General features: G+C 54.6%; 2 protein-coding genes across 12 annotated transcripts in view; both read left to right on the forward strand.

Annotated features, from left to right (window-relative positions):
• Positions 1–18326, forward strand: part of DHX37 (DEAH-box helicase 37) — a 282506-nt gene that overhangs the window by 220027 nt on the left and 44153 nt on the right. The gene's annotated exons all lie outside the window — the stretch shown is intronic.
• Positions 1–18326, forward strand: part of NCOR2 (nuclear receptor corepressor 2) — a 240334-nt gene that overhangs the window by 99473 nt on the left and 122535 nt on the right. For all 11 annotated transcript variants that reach the window (XM_068412732.1, XM_068412731.1, XM_068412739.1 and 8 more), the window contains one exon: positions 16657–16836. In XM_068412732.1, the coding sequence (XP_068268833.1) occupies positions 16657–16836 (180 nt within the window). The remainder of the gene's footprint in view (positions 1–16656; positions 16837–18326) is intronic.

Here is an 18326-nt window from a genome sequence, read left to right on the forward strand (position 1 = left end):
GCGGGAGGCTGGGGACTCCCACGGCAGGGTTTGCCCCGGCACGGGGAGGGATGCTCGGAGGGGCAGCGCCGCGGCTCCCGGCGTGGATCTCTGGGCTGGCCGGCTGGTAAATCACCAGTGGCAGTTCTGCTCCGTGGCTTTGTTATGGGAACACTGATCTGTTGCTGGGATTAACCTCTCAGAGTTTCCAGTGGGTTGGTCTCGCAGTTATTAATGAAACTGGCTGCAACTTGTGTTGACCTTGGCAGAGGCCCCAGTTGGCTTGGAGGTAACTGGCAAAAGCATAATCTCTAATTGAGTAATCCCGTGCTGGGGGAAGGGAGCGGAGGGGTGGAAACGCGGCTGCGCCGGGGCGCGTAGGAGGGGAGCGCTCCGGACGGTGCCGAGGGAGCCAGCGAGGAGAAGCCAGGCGGCATCTGGGTTCCCGCACCCCAGGCTCCCTCTTGTCGAAACCAGCCCCGAATTCCAGCGCTTCCCTGTGGTTTATTGCAACGGAACAATAGCACAGAGGGGCTGGAGAGCGGGGCGAAGCTGTGAGCGTTGGCCGTCCCGGGGTGCATGTCCTCCCATGGCCTCTGAGCCCGCGCCGTGGGTCACACAGGGCTCTCCCTTCCCCGCCCGAGGCTGTTTTGCACTTGGGAAAGAGAGCTCTGGGCTCGTTACTTGGGCTTTTGATGAACGTCTGCAAGCAGGGGCCCAGCCACAGCACAGGGCTGTCCTCTGCCGCAGGGGAGGGAGCTGGTTCCTTGGCCAGCTGTGGCTGTGCCCACGTCTGGTGGGGAGGGGGTGGCTGCCAGGGAGCCCCGCGGGACGCCCAGGCAGAGGGATCCTGTGGAGTGGCGGTTGTGCTGATGGAGAGGGGACACATGATGCTGCCAGCACCCTGCCACTTGCTCCAGGTTGTCAGAAACCCAAGTGAGATGCAGAGCTCTGTGCCAGCGCGTGGCTTGGTCAGGGGAAATGCCTCAAACAACTTGCCCCAAGAAGAAACATTGTCGCCCTGAGGACTGCAGGGTGCTCGATGTAAAGCCTGCACACGCTGCACGGCTTCCCAGCTGCTCCTTGGAGAAGAGGACTTCTGTGGAAGTGGCTCTAACCTCAGGTCTGAGCAATGTAGTGCCACAGTTTTAGTGGGTACAAACATACCGATGTCTTTCCTGCTTTTGTCCTCCCTCCCCTGCAGGGAAGGACGTTTCTCATTAACTCTCCTTGCAACCTTCACGCTGGGCTTTCCCCGTGGTCCCACGGCTGGGGGTGCTGTTGGGTGCCCATCAGGAGCGAGTGGTGTGGGGTTGTGGGGTTCAGCAGCTGTAAGGAGGATCCTCCTGCGACGTGTTCAACATCCACCCGTCTGCCGTGCGCTTGCTCACGCTGTCGGCTTGTGCCTGATAAAAATCTGATTGCAAAAAGGATTCGGTGGGGAGGGAGCGGGGAGGACTTCGCGTTAGGGCAGCAATGATTCAAAGCTATTTCTGGGAAGATGAGGGAGATGTTGGCATTCACTGTCATTCCACACGTATTTCAAAGCTGAAATATTTGCATTGTTCATGTTGTCACAGCGCAAACACTTCTGGATGGAGTTCTCCCTCCCTGCTCCAAAGATCACTTCCAAATCGCGGGAGGGTGAGTGTGAGTGTGAACCCTGCTCACCTGCGTGTGAACACACACTGTGGGGAGCATGTGTCTGCCTGGTGCACGCAGTCTGGCTCTCGTGCCATGCCCAGGAGCACATTGCATCACCCGCTGCCCGGCTGTGCCAGGATGGCTGCGAGGGCTTGTCAGCAGCCTGTGGCGTGCACCAGCTCGGGACGGGAAGCCAAGGGCCCAGACAGCCGGAGGAGTGTTGTAGCTGGAACGGGGTGCTCCATCCCATGCATGGACTCACGCTGGTTTCATTTGAAAACCAGGTGCTGTTAGGGGTTGTGTAGTCCTTGGGAGATGTTGGGCTCCTTCAGCTGGTCCTGGGGTGATGGGTAAAGGTAAGGAGCGCCACGATTGACAAGATATCTGGTCTCATGCCATTTTTCAGCTGAAGTTTCTATGGCCAAAGAACTGAACCAGAGCACAAGAGACTCAGGCATGGCAGGGAAAGCCCTTGTGGGCTGTGGAAATGCTCTGGAGGCAGAATGTAAAAACTGAGCTTGACCTTCCCCAAGCTGGCCACAGCCCGGCTCTCCCCTGCCCTGGCTGCTCCAGCCCGCAGTGGTCCCCGAGCCACAGAGAGTGGGGCCGAGGCTCAGCACGGCTGGAAAACCCACAGGCAAACTGACGGCGACTGAAGTGCAGGTGGTTGTTGTGCACTTCTTCGGCTCGTTTGCGCTGATCGACATCCACAGCAACCTTTTAAATTGCTTTTCACACCGCAGCGGTGGAGAAGGGCAGTGTGATAAGGCTGGCTGCTTCTCCGGAGCCTGCTTCATCATTTACATAATTGGACCTTTCTGTTCCATTCAGTCAATATGACGAGGCTCGCGCAGTGCCACATCTCACCTGATCTGCTGGAGGGAAGGAGAGTCCCCTGACTTTGTGTGCCTCACCTCTGCAATGGGGAGAAATATTGCCAGTGCTCCCTGCTTGCGAGAGGGCAGCGTGGTGAGCCGGGGGTGCTGCATGGTTTCATGGAGAGTTTTCTTCTCCATCTTCAAAGTGTTTGTACATCTGTTATGTAGATCTGTTTTTTCTTTAATAGCAAGGATTATTGTGTGCTCTGTTATGTCCTGAAAACGTGAGACAGCAAAGCTAGTTTGACACTTCACTTTGTCAGTCCACGGGTCAGACTTAGGAAATGGGGTTGATGTGGCAGGAACCGGCACCGGTCTCCTGCGCATCGCCTCAAAGCACGGGGACGGCGCAGGGTGACGAGGGCTGTACTGGCCACCGCTGCTGTCCGCCTGCACTCGATCTGGTTTTGCACATTTGTGGTAAAAAATAACCCCTGCTTGGCATGAATTTCCAGGGAAGAATTTCGTCCCGGTAGCAAGAGTGACGTCCTGGCTATTTTCTTCTCCCTCTGCGGTTTCATCATGATCTGGGTTTCTTCTCTTCCCCTCATCTCCTGGGAAGGGGTGCGGGTGCTGCCGGGCACGGAGCATCACTCCGGCTCCCACTGGCTCCAGGCGTGCTCCGGGATGGGGTCCGTGATCCTTCCCACCTCCGCGTGATCTGGCTGGTTAGTGCAGGCCACAGAGCAGTGGGAGGTTGTTACCGATCCGCAAACACGTACGTCTTCTCGCAGATGAACTCGGCCTCCCTCCTCCTTCGGCATCCCTGCACACCCCTCCTCGCCAAGGCTCTTCCTGTGGAGGATGAGGTGTTTGGTGGGAGCAGCTCGGGTGCCTTCTCCATGAATGTACAGCACCGAGCACGTTTTTGGTGCTGTGCTTTTCCGATGTGATGAAATGCAGCCCCTCCACAGTTCTGACTCACGCAACAAAAGCCGGTGAGTTGTGACACCGATCAGATTAATTCTGTGTGCTGTGTTTTGAGGAGGAGGGTATTTCATGCTAAATCCTTCCTTCCCAGCGCTGGGTGGAAAGCTGTGGAGGAGATGCAACAGCAATCGATGGCGTTTGCCTGCTGCTGCTGGAGGGGATGGGGTGGGGGAGTGATTTCAGAGATGGATTTGGCAGAGAGGAGTTGCTGCTCTTTGTGCCTGTGGTGATGGAGCTGTAATAACATATTGAACATGGCAACAGCCCTTGCTAAAGCTCCGTGACTTCACATCCGTGCTTCGTGGAGCCTCATCTCTTAACAACACCCTCAGCATCGATAAAGAGAGGAGCTGTTGAGTGCCAAAGGGCCTAGTTATAATCGCTCGCTGAAAACCTCCTTTCTTCTTGGACCCAAACCTGCTTTTTAGACATAAAAACTCTTTGGCTGTGTTCTAGGCAGAGAACGTTCAGAGGGTTTTCTGGCTTGCTGCACCACGCAGTGCTCTGCAGCTTCGCGCTGCATGGGGGGAGCGAGGGGCGATGGACGCTGGTGTGCGTCAGGAATGCTGGCTGCGCGCTCGGCGAGCAGAGAGGGGTTGTTTTAGGACAAGCTGACAGGCCCTTGGCTTGTTCTGCTGCTCTCGAAAAAATGTAATTCTAATTCTTGGCACCTTTTTCCAGGAGGATAAGGAGCGAGAGCGCAGCAGAGCCTACTCCCTCTGCCCTTGGAAATGGGCTTTTACCCAGCGGCAGAGCTGGCGCGGGGGGGAGCGATGTGCTCTGTCCTACCCCCGATTTGGTGAATGGAAAGCAGAAATTAGTGGGGGAGAAGCAGTGCGGGATGAAATGACCTGAACCACCTCCTCGCAGTCCTGAGCTAGATCTCGGTACTCTTTGGTCATGTTAGCACTTTGTACAAGCGTCTTCTGCACATGCTAGTGTTCAGCCCAGCTTCTGCTCGCCTTCATCCCGGGCCAGGACCCGCCACCCCTTCAATCCTGCACCCGGTACCTTTTCCTGTGGGATGCAGGGAGGAGCGGAGCAGTGTCCGGCAGCAGAGGAGGAGATGGGCAGCAGCTGTGGGGTTGCCCAGCGCGTGGTGCATCCCCCGCATCCCACGGGGTTCCCCTGGGGCTGCAGAGCCTGCAGCACCCCGCTCCGTGCACGCCAGCCTGCTGAGCGCCTCATCCCCTCCTCTGCCCGCACGGTAACGCTTCCGAGGCTTGCCTTCGAACGAGCCGCTCTGATCGCTGCCCTGACAAGGGACACGGCTGGTTTCTCTCCTCCCTGCGCTGTTCCCCGAGGAGCAGCAGTGATCGTTTCTGCCTTCTGATCTCCGCCTTGGATGCTGTCGTTCCCCTGGCTGCTTAAGAAAGAATCATTGCCTAGTGCAAATCAAGCCGTCCCACGTGGTTATGCGACCAAACCAAGCGCAGGCTTTTATTTCAAGCTGTTTTTCAGCTCTGCGTTGTTTTATCTCGTGCCAGCCATCACAGGTGTGACGTAGGGCAGATTGCCCCCAGCAGCTCGTGTGTTTCTGCCTCGGCAGCAGGCAGAGTGGCAGATGTAAACACAGCAACGTTATGGTCTTTCAAGCACTAAAAGCTACTAAAGAATAGACAGGTATGTGTGTATAAATGTATAGTGTGCTTTATAGTAATGGCTTTCAGTATATTTGGAGAGGGATTTGTAAATTCATGCATCCATGAATGTTTCCTGTGTATATACTTTTTCACAGGTTTTTAAGTAACTGAAAAGCCTACCTTTTTTTTTATATACACACACACTATATATATGTACACACACTGCCTTACGTACTTGTAAGCTGTTTTTTTCAAAGGCTTCATCTAGCTGTGCAGTTCAGTGATCCTGCCTTCAGCAGCCACCCGGAGAAAGGCTTACGGTCTCGAGCAAAGCTAAATATTGATTTGAGTCAATCTGGGTGCACTTGGAGACATCACTAGTGTTCATGCATACAGCATAATCGCTGATCGGAGTGGGGAAATTTCATCATAAAGGCCCCAAAAGGGAGGTTTGTTATTGCTTTCTTCCAAATGCCTGAGTTTTATTAGGTTCAGTCATTCTTGGCAGGGCAGTGGAATGGGATTTTATAGTTAGCCAAGGAAAAGTAAACACAGTAATCATTTCACAGCCCTGTGCCTGCCAAACCGAGATGGAAATTCCAGCCGTGGTGGGAAGCTGCTGCTTTGCTAACAGATAATAACAAATTCACTGTGGGCTTATTCTTGCTATGGAAGCTGAGATATTAGTTTTTTTTTCCCTGTAACATCCTGGCCCGGAGAGGCAGGGGTGCTTTGTGCTTTTCTGCAGGAACAGCCTGGGCTGAGGTTTGCAGTTTGAGTGACTCCCCCAACCATTTGCAGTTAGAAATGGTGCTTCTGCCCTGAGCCTTCAGGAGCTGCCTTATCCTGCACTCTGGTGGGTAGTTGGTCTTGCCTTGGTCGGTCTAGCTGTGAAGGCAGAGCTGAGTGATGCTCGAGGAGTGCTTGAGACACCCTGATGGTTCCTATACCCTGAGACTGTATCTACCTGCTGAACGGGGGGAAAAAATATTATGGCAAACAAAAAAATCTCCAAGTAAATCCAAAACTCTGATGAAAGGTTTGTTTTACGTGTTTTTCTGGGCTTGTTGAGGCGGAGGGCTGGGCGTGATGGCTCATGTCTGGACTAGCACCCGCCTGCGTTTCCTGCTGCTGGGGGATGTTATTTCCTCCCACCTTCCTGCCCTGCAGGCCGTGGGGATGGAGGTGGGGACGGCCGGCACTGCTGGTCCCCCGACTGCCACCCCTGGGGCTCGGGACGCGGCCTCCTGATGGAAGAGCAGGCGGAGCAGCGAAGGAAATGGCTACTCCAGCAAGCGGCCGATGTTGAGGCAGCCCCTTCCACGCTTCTGCCCAGTTATTAGAACAATGAGCCGTTGAGCGTGGCCGGCTCTGATGGACGCCGCAGCTGATGGGCGCTCTGCACCACACGGATCCTGCACAGCAGCCTGCTCGGTGCTGCGCCCGCCTCTGGCCCTGCACAGATGCCTGCGAGCAGCCGGGGCTGTGCCCCACATCCCCATGTGTGTCCCAGGGTGTTATTGTGGCCTCGCTGCTTGTGGGGTGTGTGGGACCGTGGCTGGTGCCCATGGTCGGTGTGTCCAGGGGGCTGCCTCGGGCAGCGGAGGGGCAGGCGGAGGTGTTGTCCCCACCATGTCCCATGCACGTGTTGGGGACGGTGCTGTGCAGGGTGCAGGGCCAGCACCCGCTTAAAGGGGAGATGCCAAAATGAAGGGGGAGTTGAACAGGCTCCAGTGGTGTGTCGGGGACAGATGAAGCCACTAAAAGCTCCATGAAGAGCCCAGACGAGCTGTTTCAAGGGAAAGGCTTTTTTTCCGCCCAAGGCCTGTTCTTTACATCCGTTAAAAAGTTCTCAAAAGCATCTGAGCAGCTGTGAGCATTATTTCACACTTAAACAAGTTTTCCAGTGCAGCCACCTCGGAATGGAAGTCAGATCGGCTTGGATTCCTCATGGAAAAGCTGCTTGGTTTTCTGTGTCAGCTGGTGAAGTTCACAGGTCGGATTCCCCCGTGACCCCTGTCTGCTTCCAGGCCACTCAGTTCAGGTCTCCCGTGCGTGTTTGAGTCTCACAGGACATGGTGTGTGTGTACTGAGATGTTCTGATAGAAGTAAAGAGACTTTACTGATAAAAATTGAACTTTTGGTATCTTACTAGATTTTGAGGGCAGGGGAAGTCTTTGGAGTATTGCCACTAAGTCCAGTTTTCTTGCAGTCCTAGAATTTCTGGGTTTTACAGGCGAGAGGTGTTTGATGTCCCGCTTTATATACCGGAGAGCACAGCTGGAATGAACCTAGACATGAAGTGACCCTAAAGACATCAGAGCAACGAAGCGGTGGTGTGCAGTTGGCCAAGGCAGCTCAGTGGGTTGCTGTAGGAGCAGTAACTTCTGTTTTTCGAGCTGACACAGTTAGAAGAGGAGCTGCTGGGAGAGAGCAGGAGTTCGATGCTGGGACCCGTCAGCCCATGCGCGATGTGCTGGGAGTCCCCAGGGGGAGCTGTTGGTGATCCTGCCTTGGTGCAGCGGCTCTGGCATGTAAGAGGAGGTTTGGGTTGGCCCCACAACGCACCTCAGCCACCGCTCAAACCATCTGAGGTCTTGCGGTTCCTTTCTCCATCAGTCAAGCTCCTTCTCAGCAGGCAGCTCAACCTCCAGGATTTGGGGAGAAATAATTTGGGTGATGGTTGTGTAGGGAGAACGGAGGGAGGGAGCACGAGCAGCCTTTAGATATAACTAACTTGTAGTGGTGGTTAAATAGAGATGTCTTCATTCATCCCCTCCCCTCTAAATCTGATGCCCCTTCAAGCTGATTTCCCGATATTAATACCGTGTGCTGGTCCTTTTAACTCCCTGATGAATCCCCTCTGGACAGGGCCACCGGCCGCTGCCCTGCACGGACCCACGGTTGGGTTTGCATGGGTGAGGAGTCCCCGCTCCTTCCTCTGCCTCCTTCCTCTGCCTCCTTCCTCTGCCTCCTTCCTCTGCCTCCTTCCTCCTCCCTGGCAATAGGAGGAAATTTAAATGTTTCTGAAGAGCGACATTTCCATTTCAAAAGCTGTTCGCTCAAGTGCGTCTGGAGTGTGATTTCTCTCCCCCCACTCCTCTCTGAATGGAGCTTTAGAAGTCTCATTTCCTCTGCTTGATAACACCAGGCTGAGAAGGGCTTTTGTCTTTTCATTTCCCCTCAATTTTTTATTTTTAAATAACTGAGGTTTGTCGAAGCTGCAGTGGTGGATTTTCCCTCCTCCCCCACTTTTGTCCATGAGCTGGAGGATGCACCTGGTGTCACCCAGTGAATGAGCTGGAGCTCCCTGGGGTGTAGGGCAGGACCCGTTCCTGGTGCCGGGGCTCAGCTGGGCAGGGGTCCTGCTGCCCTCCTCAAGCAGACACCGACCTGAGACCCCCTTTGGATCACCCCGCTAAGGCTCCTGCAGGCTGAGGAGGAGGTTTGCTGGGGACATCCAAGCTGTGGAGCAATGTGCTGCTCTTCCCGGCCATCCTGAGCAGGGGCTGACGTGTCCCAGCGCCCGTGGGCAGCGGTGGGTGCGTGTGGTGCCGAGCCTGGCTCAGGATCTGGCCCCGTGTTTGCATCACAGGACAGCGCAGGATCTTTAATCATGCTGACTTGTTGCCCGCCTGCTTTTGGGCTGGCGTAGCTGCGCCAGTGAGGTGACAGTGTTTGTTCTACCGTGATGCTTAGCGGAGGGCGGCTGTGGGTGCAGGCGCTGCCGCCCTCGTGCCATGGCGTTCGTGCTGGTCGCTTGAGCCTTGTCCTACTCTAACAGTGGGGGTTCTTTTCTGCAGAGGCCTTTTTTACAAAAGGAGACTCTGTCATGCTTTTAGTGTGGCATCTCGGGCTTGAGGGCTTCCTGCCTTCTTGAGGAGCAGCTGGGATTTGGCAGGGGCTATTCCAGCATCCTCAAATCAGAGAGAAAACACGTGCTGGGCTTAACATGGACCTTAATGCTGCGTCCCTGCGTGGTTGGTGTGCTGGAAAGGCTCGGACCTTGCTTTACTGCATGTGGCAGTTGAAAGAGGATGGGTGGTGTTGCAGAAAATAAAAAAATATAAATAGACTAGTGGGAGGCTAAAACTTCGAAAGGCACGGGGGAGGTGTTAGGTTCCACTGGGGTTTGTTGGGTTTGGTGGCAGGGCGCTTCCCGGGCTGCTGGAGGAGGTTTGGGGTCGCGCACCGACTGCCTGCACCCCCGCGCAGGGCACCCTCCTACCCAGAGAACTCCCCGAGCAGCCGGCACAGGGAGCAAAGCGAAAGGGGAGGGTGACAGTCATGTGGGAAAACGTGTCACTGTGTCCCGTGTTTCCGTGGAAGCCTGTGGCAATCGTTCAGGTGTTCCTGTGAAAGCTGCCCGAAGTGGGCCGGTTCCAGGGAAGGCGAGGGTGGTTGGAGCCCCGGTCAGCAGTAGGGGCTCCGGCCGGCCCTGAGCTCCCCCGTTACCTTTGAAATCTGGTTCTGTGAAGCCGGGAGGTGCTACCCCACGCCCTGGCCGAGCGCCAAATCGGGCAATTAAAAATTTGCCTCCCTGCCTTCACGCTTAATGTGATAGAAGCGTTTTTCACAGCTCGCTCCTTTTTGAGAGACATCAAACGAGCACTTGCCTCCCTTGTGTTTTGTTTACAAGGGCTTTGGTGAGCTCAGGGCAGCCTCCTCCTTTTGGCCTCTGTAAACCCAAGGGATGCCTTAGTCACTCGGGTTGTGGTTTTCAGTATCCTGGTGCAGGATTTTGACGTGCTCTCGAGCCGATGGGTGATGTGCCTGGTGCCTTTTTCATGCTGACCTTTGCCTCCTCAGCGCTGTAATCTCGTGGTTGTTTTCCGTGGCCGTAACCCAGTGCCGTTCCCCAAAGAAGCGTTTTTTCTCCTCAGAGACACGGATGCTTTCCTCCTGGCTCCAGCTGTGGAGTGAGCCGGGTCCCTGCTGCAGCGCCCGGGGCAATGGGGACACAGGCGCTGCCACCGTTCTCCTCTGCCTGGGCCCGGCCAGCGCTGGCCGAGGGGAGCCTGCCAGGGGCTCCTGTGCCTGCTCGTCTGCCCGCTCAGCAGGAGCCCCGCTCATTGCGACAAGCGGGTTTGGGTTTGCGAAGGGGAGATGGGGATTGAGGGCTGAGGTGGTGTGTTACGGGGATGGTGATGTTCTCGGCAGCACGTCGTTGGGTGCAACGTCAGCACGGGTGAAATGATGCTCTGGGTGGTTGCTGGGTGGACAACTTATTGAAAGAACATTAAAGTTGCAGATGGAGGAGTGGAAGAGCTCGCTGCTCTATGAGCTACCCTGACAACCCTCACTTGTCCTCCCCCTTGTTTGCCAAAAGCATCAGGACACCGTCTTCTCTTTCCGTGACCCTCCGGTCAGTGCCCGGGACGGTCTCCATCTCATGCCAAGCGAGTCGCTGGCTGCTCTACTTCATCCTTATCGTTTGGCCCGTGGCCTCAGGCTCTACCTGCTCTCCAGACCACCACTCCTGCAGTTATTCACGGCTCTTTTAGGGCACTTGCTGCTGTTGGCCCGGGGTGCTCTGCACGTACCAGTAAGGTCCATCCCTCTCAGCCCTTTCCTTTCCTTGGCAGGAGCACGGGCACAGTGTGGTGCCTGACCTGGAGCTTCCAGGACCCTACTCCACGCGCCTGCTCAGTTAATTTCCTCTACGCAGGCACCAAAACTTTTTTCTTTTTTGACTTGGACGCTTTTTCGGAGTTAAGAAAAGGCGAATCCCTGGCACAGCGCAATCTTGCCAGATGTATCAGCTGCACCGAAGATGCTGAAAGAAAAGGTTCCCAGAATCTTTCTGAACGATGCAGAAAGGCATATTTTCCTCTAAACTTGTTCTTGGAAGCAGCAGAGTTGTTTTGGCTGAAATTTACTATTTAGGGAAAAAAAAAAATGCCTGAAGCAAATATTCATCATGGAAAATTTTAGTCCAGACAGTTAATGTTTTAACAAACTTATGGTCAACTGAAAAGCCAGCGATGTAGGGTATGAAGGCAATCCTTAACGAGAGATGGAGCGATTAGCTCCTCTTGGTAATGAGTAGGTGGGTAGGTGAGAACTCATCCCTCCTGTGAAGTCAGTAGGGAACGTACGCGTCCAACGCAATTATTATCCACTAATGGGGAAACGCAAGAAGGTAATGAAAGGCACCACATCCATTTGTCGGTGTAATGCCTTGGGCTTCGGTGGGAGTTTGCCTGAGTGAGGTTTTCTGGATTTGACCCATTATTCCAGGCTGCCTCTGAGCCCGTAAGCCGTGTTTGCTGCCGCTTCTGTAATACCCTGCGATCCCGAGGTCCAGAGGCAGCATCTGTTGAGGATAGCACTGTGGGACGGCTATTTTTGAGCACAGGCAAGTTTTTCGAGCCCAGATACGAGGCTTTGGGTAGTGCGTTGAGCTGTAACGCTCGCTGGCGAGGTCTTACCACCCTCGTAAATCTGCTGGTGGGGGCGGGGAGGGAGGGTCAGCATTTGGTACTGGTTTTGCAATTCAATTGCTTCAAGCTGTTGAAACATTGGGGAAGTTTTCTGACCTACTTTCGTGCAAGCTTAGAAATTGTTGGGATGTTTTCTGCCCCGGCTGCGTGGAATTCAGCTGGATTACAGGGGAAAGGAATCTTGTAGGCTTTCTCATAAAGTCACAGACTGACTTAAAAAAAATTTAAATTAAAAAAAAACCGGCTTTGTCTTCAGACAGCTCCTTAGGCTCCAGCTTCATGAATTCCTGTGGAGCACGTACTGGGCTTCATCCAGTGAAAGCCATCCCTGTTTTGCTCGTCCCCCCTGCCTACACGTGCTGTGGAGTGTGGGGACGGAGGAAGGAGGTGGGCGATGCCTTGGTCTCACACATAGCATCCCTCGTGGCTGGTGGGAGCACCATGGGTGCTCCTCGGAGTCACGCTGCATACACCAGCGTGCAGGTCTGCGTCCCGCTTCGGCAGCCCTTGGAGCGACCGTGGGGACGCAGCCCAGCCGAGAGCCCGGCGGTGCTTAAGGATTGAAGCCCCGTTCGAAGGGCTGCTGAAGGAGCCATTAGCGCAGCAGATGGTCGTGAACAAAAGAATTGCAGTAACTCGATGTACTTTTCACTGCTCAGGCTCTGACTTGGTACTTGCGCGTCTCCCTGGGGAAACGAGATGTTCGTTTTCAGCCCCTTTGACTTTTTCCCCCTGTCAGTGCTGTCATCTTGGGGCTGCTGATACACCAGAATGTGTTGGACACTTTTCTAATTAAAAAAAAAAAAAATCCCTTTGGTCTGTGTTTGGCCCATTTAAGAGTTTCATATGTATGTTTTTCCCTTAAAACCTGAGGGATGGAGGTGTGGGGTGTTGGCTCGGTTTCATCCCAGGGTGTGTGGGCAAGCTGCTGGAGTTCAGCGATGTTCATGGGCTCCGTGCTGCTGCGAGAGGCTCGGGCGATGGAGCCATCCTCACAGGCAGGCCACCCTGAGCACAAGCCCATGCCTTGTTCATGTGGGGTTTTTTTGGGGGACGAATTAATTTGAGCACAATTTGGGCAGCCTCGGCCCATCCTGCCTGCTTTGGCAATCTTCTCCAGCCCACGAGGACGTGAGATGTGCGGGTGGGCAGGAGCTGGAGATAACACCTCTTAATCTCTGCTGGTGCTCCAGCAGAAGATGCTGCTGCTGGCTGGTGATTAGAGAGCGAGCTGAGGAAGAGGTGACGTGGGCATCCCCGAGTCTCTGCCCTGGACTTGGGGGAACATCGCTAATGAGCTGGTTTGGAAAGGCAGTGGGAGACCAGGACTCACCGCAGGCGATATGTAGGGCAAACACGGCGGTGCCCTGCTGGAGACCCTGAGGGTCATCCCAGGCAGGCGGCTCCATTGGCTTGGCACGCACCAGTGCCACGCCGGTGCTGACTGGGCAGCTGGAGGCTCTGGAGCTCCACCCGTGTAGTCCTGAGGAGGCAGCCAGTGTGGTCAGGGGATCAGAAAGGTCGAAATACATTTTGCAGCAAGAGCTAGGTGCAGATGGAGTGGAGCCACCGCTCTGCCGTCTCCTGGGGGTGGGAAGCAGCAGAGAAAAATCACCCTTCACGGAGGCTGGTCTGACACGTGGCATGGATGCCATTCTCCATCCCACCACCTCCTGCGAGCTCCCTGGGAGTATCGTGAGGTGGGTGTAATACAAAACAAGGAGGAGGCGATGGTCTGGTGTGGGTTCCAGCGTGTCCTGGCACCATGGTTGGGGTTCCCACCATCTTTTCTCTTGTGGACCTGGATACCAGCGTGTCTGAAGGCAGGGATGTCAAATTTACCCTCCTTCTTGCTCTCCAAGGCATCAACAGGCAGTTGGTTTATCCTTTTCCTTTCCCTTTTCTCCCATGTTTTTAAAGCTACTGCCTAATAGTGTGTAGCAGGCTTGCTGCGTTACCGTTAGCTACGTTAGGAATAAGCGTGTAGAAGAAACCCGCCCCCAAAGCCTGGCCTTGCTCTTTGATCGACTCCTCGGTGATAATTGTTTTCTTCAGAGCCAGCATCGCCTTTTGCTGCGGGAAGGTTTGTGCAGCCTCTGCCCCCGGCTCGCCCACCCTTGTTATCATACAAATCACATAATAATAAGGCCAGGGATAAACAGGAACTGCGGTAGCTGTGAGCCGTGTATGGAAACAAATCACATGGAAACGGTATAATTACTGAGAAAATATCAACTTGAGTAATGCAGTAATTGTTTTCTCCCCTCCAGCAGATTTATTCCAACTCTCCCAGCTCATGCTGGTTTCAAAGTCTGTGACTTCCCATTAATAAGAAGAATTTCCCGTGTCACGCTGCACTTGTTCAGAGCCCGGGTACGGTACTGTCTGAAGCGGAGGAATAGATTTTGAGTGGCTTCGTGAGAGTGCCAGGAAACAGAGCACTGGTTAAAATATCTCTGTCCAATAGAGTCTGCCCCAGGCTCTGAGTGGACTCTGGTCTTTGCAAACCTCTTCGACCCATTTTTGTGATTTAGAAGAAGGGCTGCCCCGTGCTGTGTGTGAATCCAGGAACTCTGCTTTTTGGACTTCACCATTGCACGGGCAAGATTATTTATTTTGCCTTCAATTTTGGTTTTTCCTTCCTCTTGCTGCTTGCCACTTTCTTTATTTAGAGAGGTGCTCGTGAGATGGCAATGACCAGGTATTTGAGGTCCAGGGACATTGCCTCTCTCTATTGCTGTAATCATCTCCTCATACCAGATGATGAAGGTTTTTGTGCCAAGCAGGAGTTCAAAGATGCCCTGCCTTGCATCTTGGCAGATGTGAGAGCTGCTTTTGTTTCACGGGCACAGAGAGAAGTCTTTCTCTCCTGCATTTTTGGCAGACACGTTGCTTTCCTTTAGAAAAACCTACCCCCCTGCAAGCCACTGACACTTCCCCTTCCCATGCCTCAGTCTGAACGAGATTTTATAAGCACCTCATTTATCTTTTGCTTCTCATGGTTGTCCTGCTCCTCTTAGCGTGAAAAAAAAAAAAAAACCAAACAAAAACAACAAACCCACAAAAAAAATCCACCAACAACAAAAAAAAAACCCAATTGTGGAGAACACAGGATCACAGAATCACAGAAGCCTTCCTGCTGCAGCAGGCTGACCAGTTTCGGTGTCTAATCCTGGGGAAGTAAAACAAGACAGAATCTGCTCTTGGGTATTCTCCAGAAACCTTTGATGTTGCTCTTCTAGTTTCTCTTCTGAACGGACGCTGGAAACAACCAACTTAGCTTTTGGGTGCCTCTGTGCTCCTCGGGCCGAATGAGCCCCACGCAGGACAGCGAGGAAGGGGCTTCAGGTTGCTCCTTCGCTTTCTGTCCCTTGATGGCAGCAGTGAGAGGTGCATTGATGCCTCCAGGCTGCACCCAGCAGTGGTTCCTCCCTGGCTGTCTTGATGTGTCCTTCAGCTAGAACAGGGGTTAGCAGGGAAGAGGAGGAGGAAGAAGGCGCCAGTGAAGGATGCTGGTGTCCTGGGACATGGCCTCTTGGTTGGGAAACGTCCTCTTTTGCCTTCCCTTGTTCCAGCTTTGCTGTGGATGACATTGCCCATCCCTTACGGAGAGGAACAGGGCAGAGCTCATCTCAGCAGAGCCCCACCAGGCAGGACTGCCTTCCAAGCCAGGTCCCCTGCGGCTCTGCCGGGCTGTGGGCGCAGCCTCCCCAGGAGGGAGCTCACCATGCTCCATCCCCACGGGCAGCAGGGTTGGGGTCCAGGCCTGCGTGGTTCTGCTTCCCCATAAGCAGATACTGTTGAGATGCTGAGTGGTGCTAAGGTGGCATCTGCACACTCACTGTGTTTGGCGTGAGCTGCAACATGGCCACCAAGGACCCCAGGGCCACCATCCGTGTGGCTTGCTAGTCGGAGGAGCACAGAGGGGTCCATGCCATCCTCGTGCCACCAAGCTCCATCACGTCACCCTTACCGCCCAGGGAGAGGGTCAGTGGGTAGCCCTGGCCACTCACCAGTAGCCGTGAGTCAGTGCAGAGGGGAGGACGCTCAGTGCCAGTTCACGGTTACAAACCCAGCTGCAGCTCCTCTTTCTGTCCCCTCCAGGAAAAGAAATCCATCCATTCACCAAGCGAATGAATAGATAAACTTTTAATTAAGGTGTTGGGGAGCTGCCAGAGGAGCGTCCCGGGTCAGGGTAGACTGTTGGTGTGCCGTGATCCCTGTCTGAGTGGCTGGTGGCTGTTAAACAGCTGCTTTGTTCTAGGTGTGTTCGTTCCTTGTGTTTGCAGGAGATGGGGTCCTTCATGTGGAGCTGGAGAGGTGAAGGGTAGTGTGAGGCAGCGTGGCTCCGGGATGCTCCTCGGATACCAGCTCCTTGGGCTCAGCAAAGTCGCTGTGTTGCTGGAGCAGGAGCTGAGTGTTTCAGTGTGTTTTCCCACTGCCCTCAGCTCATGGTCATTAGAGCTGCTCCTTGTGATGGCCACAGAGGTTGTGCTGATCCATCCAGTCTCTGATTTGAAGGATATTGTTGAGCTGAGAGCTTCTTTACCTGGAATTTTAAAAGCTGGTTGTCATCAGTTTGGTCTATTTGTATCTCAGCTGACCTCGCCTGTCCCCAGTGTCTCCATTTCTGCATGGATGTGTTGGATGCTCAGAGCTCCCCCCAGAATTTAACAAGAGATGGAGGAGGACCTCTGTGAAGGAGGTTGGGGGTCCTCTCCCCTCCTGCCCTCATAGCCCCTTCTTGTCTGGCATGGTCAACACCGCTCTTCTCTCCAGCGTGGCCGTGGCTGTGTCGGAGGGGGACATGTCTGTGGCTGCCTCGTTTTTGTGGAGAAGATGCAGCTTAGATGTGGCTGCTGAGATGTGAAGGGACGGTGCTGCTGGGAGCTCCTGAGTGTGGATGGGTTTATTGATCCTGTAGGAACCTGGGTAGCACTGAAGGTCCTGAGCCCCTGCGGCTCTGGCAGGAGAACGAGCTGCTGTCGTGTCACTGGGAGACTGACCCGGTGCTCTCTGGAGATGCTGGAGGTTGCGGAGCACTCCGGTACTGCTTAGTCTAGCAGGTTTTTTGAGGGAGGTGTGTGTCTCAGAGGGCTGGTGACGGGCCAGGGAGCTGTAGCAGCTGGTGTGGGAGGATGAGAGGAGGATCCAAAGTCTCCTGGGAAGGAGCTCACCTGGTTGTTCTGTGCCCCCCAGGATCGTGGCCTGCCTGGCAAACTGGAGCCTGTGTCACCTGTGAGCCCCGCTCACCCCGACGCCGAGCTGGACCTGCTGCCCGCCCGGCTGTCGAAGGAGGAGCTTATCCAGAACATGGACCGCGTGGATCGCGAGATCACCATGGTGGAGCAGCAGATCTCCAAGCTGAAGAAGAAGCAGGTAAGAGACTGTGGTCTGGAGGGGAGCACGCCTCCTCCCCTCTGCGTGCTGCCTTACGCCCCGTCCTTGCCCGTGCGCGTCCCCAGAGGGGAAGTGGCAGTGCTGGTGCCACTGAGGTGGCCTGTGTCCCTGCTCCCCGTCATGACACGGGGCAGTTGCTGTGCCTGCAGTCTGGAGCTGATAGTTGCGAGACAAGGGAGCTTTGGAAACCCGGCTTGTGGGATCTTTTGCGTGTGAGAAGACCTTAAAGGCAGAAAAATCTGTTCTCAGTGACTTGCCCGTGGTCATGCAAGCAGTGGGTGGCAGAGCTGGAAACGCAGCCTGGGTTGTCCCAGTCCTCCGCAAAGCCCAGCATTAGCACAAGGTCTTTGCTTCTTCCTTCCCAGCAGTTGTCTCTCCCCAGTGCTGGTGCTGCCGCTGTTGTAGCTCTGGGCTGTTGACAGCATTGCTGCGATGTCCTGTGGCCCTTCCTGTGCACACACCCCCTTCTCCGGGGCTTTGCAGCCATGAGCAGTGTCTGGTCCAACTCCGGTCAGGGCTGTGCCTGAGCCAGGGACTTGAATCTGATCCTCTGGGTTAGTGCTTTACCCCTGCACAGGAGCCCTCCCCAGCAGAAGGATTGCCCGCTCGGTGTTGCTGTGTATACAATTACCATAAACCCATTAAGAGATTAATATGACAGAACCCTGGGGGACGTCTGTGAAAAAACCCACAGACTTAAAGGCTTTCGCTTCCTAAAGCAAATCACTTCTCTCTGCCTCTCTCGTACCGGTTGGTTTTTCCCTTTGCTTGGGGTCAGTTTCTAAACTCCCTGATGGCTCCTCATCCCAAACTGCCCCAGAGGAACAACCTCTCCCGAGGGGTGTGCAGCAGGAATTCAGGAACGGAGCAAAACCTCTCCTTGGGCTGTTGGACAGGGCCAGTGCTTCCCGAGGATGAGCGTGCAGCTGACCTTCCTCCCCATCAGACTTATATTTTCCCTTACCAGATACTATCCCTTTCTTTCCTGCCAGACAAAGCAGGATGGTTTGGGTTTGTTTTCAAACCATATGGTTTAATTAATGCGAAGGACCTTTTGTGTGTGTGTGTAGAGGTGTCGGAGTGCTTAGGGAGAGGGAGCCGAGAGTGGGCAGAAGCAGCTGTGCTGGGGCTGTGAGGAAGCAGCCCCGTGTGCCGGCTCGCAGGGGCCAGAGGAACATCTGGAGCGATGGAAACCACGGAGGTTCCTCTTGTTGGGTTTGGTGGGAGCTGGGTGAAGGCAGCCCTTCCCCTCTCCCTCCTAGGAAGCTCAGACAAAATGTTGGTGTCCTCTCGCACCTGGCAGTCCGTGTTTTTAACTCAGTTTGAGGAAGAAGTTGCCAACCGTGGTTGTTTCCCACTCTGGAGAGGGGCTTCCAGAGCGGGATGTGTGCCCAGCCCAGCGCTGAAGGTCCCGCTCACGGCAGCCGGGAGGACTGGCAGCTCTGCCGAGCCACTGCCTGACTTTTCTC

This window comes from Nyctibius grandis, chromosome 14, assembly GCF_013368605.1.
Source record: "Nyctibius grandis isolate bNycGra1 chromosome 14, bNycGra1.pri, whole genome shotgun sequence".
In the NCBI taxonomy this organism is placed as follows: Eukaryota; Metazoa; Chordata; class Aves; order Nyctibiiformes; family Nyctibiidae; genus Nyctibius; species Nyctibius grandis.